The sequence below is a fragment of the Nerophis ophidion genome, linkage group LG17 (genome assembly GCF_033978795.1).
Source record: "Nerophis ophidion isolate RoL-2023_Sa linkage group LG17, RoL_Noph_v1.0, whole genome shotgun sequence".
Lineage (NCBI taxonomy): Eukaryota > Metazoa > Chordata > Actinopteri > Syngnathiformes > Syngnathidae > Nerophis > Nerophis ophidion.
The window spans coordinates 4,968,370-4,973,369 of NC_084627.1; the positions used below are offsets into that span (position 1 = coordinate 4,968,370).

Here is a 5,000-nt window from a genome sequence, read left to right on the forward strand (position 1 = left end):
ATATATATATATATATATATATATATATATATATATATATATATCCATCCATCCATCCATTTTCTACCGCTTATTCACTTTCGGGGTGGCGGGGGGCGCTGGCGCCTATCTCAGCTACAATCGGGCGGAAGGCAGGGTACACCCTGGACAAGTCGCCACCTCATCACAGGGCCAACACAGATAGACAGACAACATTCACACTCACATTCACACACTATATATATATATATATATATATATATATATACGATGAGGTGGCGACTTGTCCAGGGTGTACCCCGCCTTCCGCCCGATTGTAGCAGAGATAGGCACCAGCGTCCCCCGCGACCCCAAAAGGGAATAAGCGGTAGAAAATGGATGGATGGATGGATATATATATATATATATATATATATATATATATATATATATATATATATATATATATATATATATATATATATATATATATAACAAAGTGCAAAGCCGTAGGCTCTCACAAGTTCAGTAAATAATTTAAATTTGGAACACAGCATCATTGTTTTCACAGCTTTTTGGGTGTTAGAGGAAGAGAGTGATTTAACGTAGAGTTCGAATTATTTTCTAAATGCACAAAAAACAGGACGGGTATTGAAAATGTTACATTTATTTAAATCATAATAAGATAGCCCTGCGATGAAGTGGCGACTTGTCCAGGGTGTACCCCGCCTTCCGCCCGATTGTAGCTGAGATAGGCGCCAGCGCCCCCCGCGACCCCGAAAGGGAATAAGCGGTAGAAAATGGATGGATGAGGTTTTTAAAATGTTTTTTTAAGCTAACTCCCTGATGAGGCAGTAATGAGGGTCAGGTGTTACTAGTTCTATTCTGGGGGCGGGGCTTTGCTAAAGCCAACCCCTTCTTGGCTCCATAACCACGCCCCCTCCGCCCTCCCGCCTCAACTCAGTGTGGCTTACAGTCAGTGCGGCGTGTCGACCATCCGCCCGGCCCGGACAGCCAGCGTCTCTCGGCCCAAGCCGCCAGCATGTCCTTCCTGGACCAGCCCTGGTGCCCCACCGGCGTCCAGGTGACGGTCCTCCAAGCCCGCGGCCTGAGGGCGAAGGGCAAAGGCGGCACCAACGATGCCTACGCGCTCATACAAGTGGGCAAGGACAAGTACCAGACCTCCGTGGTGGAGAAGAGCGTGGCGCCCGTCTGGAAGGAGGAGGCCGCCTTCGAGCTGCCTCAACACGGCGCCGGCGGCGACAAAGCCGCGCTGCACGTCCACGTCCTCCACCGGGCTCTGGTGGGTCCCGACAAGCTGCTGGGTCAGGCCGTCATCAACCTGCTGCTTCTCAGCGAGGACAAGACCCGCCACAAGACCGAGTAAGGGACTTTATTTCCTGTACTTTTGCACTTGTTAACACTTTAAAGCAGATATTCATGGTTGACAGTATAACACAGATACAGATATTTAAATGAAAATCAGATCTATGATACATAAAAAATGGAATATAAAATTCTTCTTTTTCTTTTAAAAAGCACCAATATGGTACTATCATCAAATGATATACATTTAAAAGGGTGGTCCCAATACCAATATTTCGGTACCGGTACCAAAATGTATTTCGATACTTTTCTATATAAAGGGGGACCACAAAAAATTTCATAATTGGATTTATTTTAAAGGCCTACTGAAATGCCATCCATCCATTTTCTACCGCTTATTCCCTTTCGGGGTCGCGGGGGGCGCTGGCGCCTATCTCTGCTACAATCGGGCGGAAGGCGGGGTACACCCTGGAAAAGTCGCCACCTCATCGCAGGGCCAACACAGATAGACAGACAACATTCACACTCACACACTAGGGCCAATTTAGTGTTGCCAATCAACCTATCCCCAGGTGTATGTCTTTGGAAGTGGAAGGAAGCCGGAGTACCCGGAGGGAACCCACGCATTCACGGGGAGAACATGCAAACTCCACACAGAAAGATCCCGAGCCTGGATTTGAACCCAGGACTGCAGGAACTTCATATTGTGAGGCAGACGCACTAACCCCTCTGCCACCGTGAAGCCCCCTACTGAAATACTGAAATGAGATTTTCTTATTTTAAATTGGGTTAGCAGGTCCATTCTATGTGTCATACTTGATCATTTCGCGATATTGCCATATTTTTGCTGAAAGGATTTAGTAGAGAACATCTACGATAAAGTTCGCAACTTTTGGTCGCTAATAAATAAAGCCTTGCCTGTACCGGAAGTAGCAGACGATGTGCATGTGACGTCACCGGTTGTAGGGCTCCTCACATCCTCGCATTGTTTACAATCATAGCCAGCTACAGCTATTCGGACCGAGAAAGCGACAGTTTCCCTATTAATTTGAGCGAGGATGAAAGATTCGTGGATGAGGAAATTTAGAGTGAAGGACTAGAAATAAAAGAAAAAAATAAAAGCCTATTGGACACGGGCTTCACGGTGGAAGAGGGGTTAGTGCGTCTGCCTCACAATACGAAGGTCCTGCAGTCCTGGGTTCAAATCCAGGTTCGAGTTCTTTCTGTGTGGAGTTTGCATGTTCTCCCCGTGAATGCGTGGGTTCCCTCCGGGTACTCCTGCTTCCTCCCACCTCCAAAGACATGCACATGGGAATAGGTTGATTGGCAACACTAAAATTTGCGTGTGAATGTGAGTGTGAATGTTGTCTGTCTATCCCTGTCGGCCCTGCGATGACGTGGCGACTTGTCCAGGGTGTACCCCGCCTTCCGCCCGACTGTAGCTGAGATAGGCGCCAGCGCCCCCCGCGACTCCAAAAGGGAATAAGCGGTAGAAAATGGATGGATGGATGGATGTTATTAGACACATTTACTAGGATAATTCTGGAAGATCCCTTATCTGCCTATTGTGTTGGTAGTGTTTTAGTGAGATTAAATAGTACCTGAAAGTCGGAGGGGTGTGGCCACGGGCGTGTTGACGCCAGTGTCTCTGAGCGAAGTCAGGCAGCTGCAGCAGGACGGAAGCTCCGCTGATGTCTCCGGTAAGAGACGACTTATTACCACAATTTTCTCACCGAAGTTGAGATAAATGTTAGCTTGACAGCTCTGATCCATAGTAAAGCTTCACCTTTGGGAATTTTAAATAAGGAAAGAAGTGTTTGTGTGGCTAAAGGCTAAAAGCTTCCCACCTACATCTTTCTTCTTTGACGTCTCCATTATTAATTGAACAAATTGCAAAAGATTCAGCAACACAGATGTCCAGAATACTGTGTAATTATGCGATTAAAGCAGACTACTTATAGCTGGGATCTGGCTGGAAAATAATGTCCGCTACAACCTGAGATGTCAAACGCATGCGTCATCATACCTCGACGTTTTCAACACGACACTTCGCGGGAAATTTAAAATTGCAGTTTAGTAAACTAAAAAGGCCGCAATGTTAATATTTCATCGTTGATATATAAACTATCAGACTGCGTGGTCGGTAGTAGTGGCTTTCAATAGTCCTTTAAACATATGTTTATTTATTGCAATCGAATCTAATTAGTCTGCTGACATATGCAGTAATATAGTGTCATTTATCATTCTATTTTGTCAACATTATAAAGGACGAGCTGTAAAAAAAAATATATTATTCTACTTGTTCATTTACTGTTAATATCTGGTTATTTTAAGTTAAAGTTAAAGTACCGATGATTGTCACAGGCGAAATTATTCCTTGCATTTGACCCATCACCCTTGATCACCCCCTGGGAGGTGAGGGGAGCAGTGAGCAGCAGCGGCGGCCGCGCCCGGGAATCATTTTTGGGTGTTTAACCCCCGATTCCAACCCTTGATGCTGAGTGCCAAGCAGGGAGGTATTGGGTCCCATTTTTATAGTCTTTGGTACCACTCAGCCGGGGTTTGAACTCGCAACCTACTCATCTCAGGGCGGACACTCCAACCACTGGGCCACTAATTTTCTGTTTTAAGATGTTCTAGCTTACACTTCTGCCCTGCGATAAGGTGGCGACTTGTCCAGGGTGTACCCCGCCTTCCGCCCGATTGTAACTGATAGGCGCCAGCGCCCCCCGCCACGCCAAAAAGGAATAAGCGGTAGGAAATGGATGGATGGATAGCTACACTTCTGTTAAAATGTAAGAATCGCTTATTCTTCTGTTGTTTGGATGCTTTACATTAGTTTTGGATGATACCACAAATTTAGGTTTTGATCCGATACCAAGTAGTTACAGGATCATACAATGGTCATAATTTAATTCCAGGGACATATTTCCTGAGTTTACAAACATAATATAGATTTTTGTGTTGCTAAAAAATATTGATGTAATCATGGTAGTATCGCCTAGATACTCTGCTGTACTTGGTATCATTACAGTGGATGTCAGGTGTAGATCCGGTGACGCCGGTGAGTTACGGTGTGTAGTGAAGCATGTTTGCTCGTCCTGCAGTGATGACACTTGTAAAAAACTTACTTTGTCACCATGGAGGCGAGGATTAGTGATTTAGAAGTAGCCAAAACGCTGCGGCTGGACGTTAGCCACTTCTTCCCGAGGGCGTTTCAGTATTATAACTTCACCTTTATGTTTAGTTTTTAAGCCAAAATGCGTCCGTTCTCCCTTTTTCTGTCTACACACTGTGTCTGCTGTGAAGTACTCTGTGATTGTGCGCTGCCAAACATGCTCCTCTGCTCGTAAAACCAGCAATGTCTTGACGTGAAATTGGAGACGGAGGGACCGGTACTTTTTAGAGGTGGTATAGTACTGAATATGATTAATTAGTATCGGTGCTGTATTGGTACCGTACAACCCAGCTGTTATTAAAGTAATCATTGTGGACTGTTCCACACCTGGTGTACTAAATAATGGCAAATTATCAAGCTAAGTATTTGTAATTGTAAATATTTAACAACAAAATGATAAACGCACCAACTTTTTCATAACATATCTCTTTGATCGCTTTTATTAAAGTAAAAATGGACTGTTTTAAATGTGTAGCACTTGAAATAGTTTTAATATTTGATTATTTTTGCTCAAAAAGTACAGGAACAATAAAGGTAA

General features: G+C 44.4%; 1 protein-coding gene across 2 annotated transcripts in view; it reads left to right on the plus strand.

The window, feature by feature from the left end:
- The first annotated feature begins 894 nt into the window (after window positions 1-894).
- The window catches only part of rab11fip1b (RAB11 family interacting protein 1 (class I) b), a 54,987-nt gene continuing 50,881 nt past the window's right edge, over window positions 895-5,000 (plus strand). For both annotated transcript variants that reach the window (XM_061875802.1, XM_061875803.1), the window contains exon 1: window positions 895-1,341. In XM_061875802.1, the coding sequence (XP_061731786.1) occupies window positions 1,001-1,341 (341 nt within the window). In that variant the 5' untranslated portion in view covers window positions 895-1,000. The remainder of the gene's footprint in view (window positions 1,342-5,000) is intronic.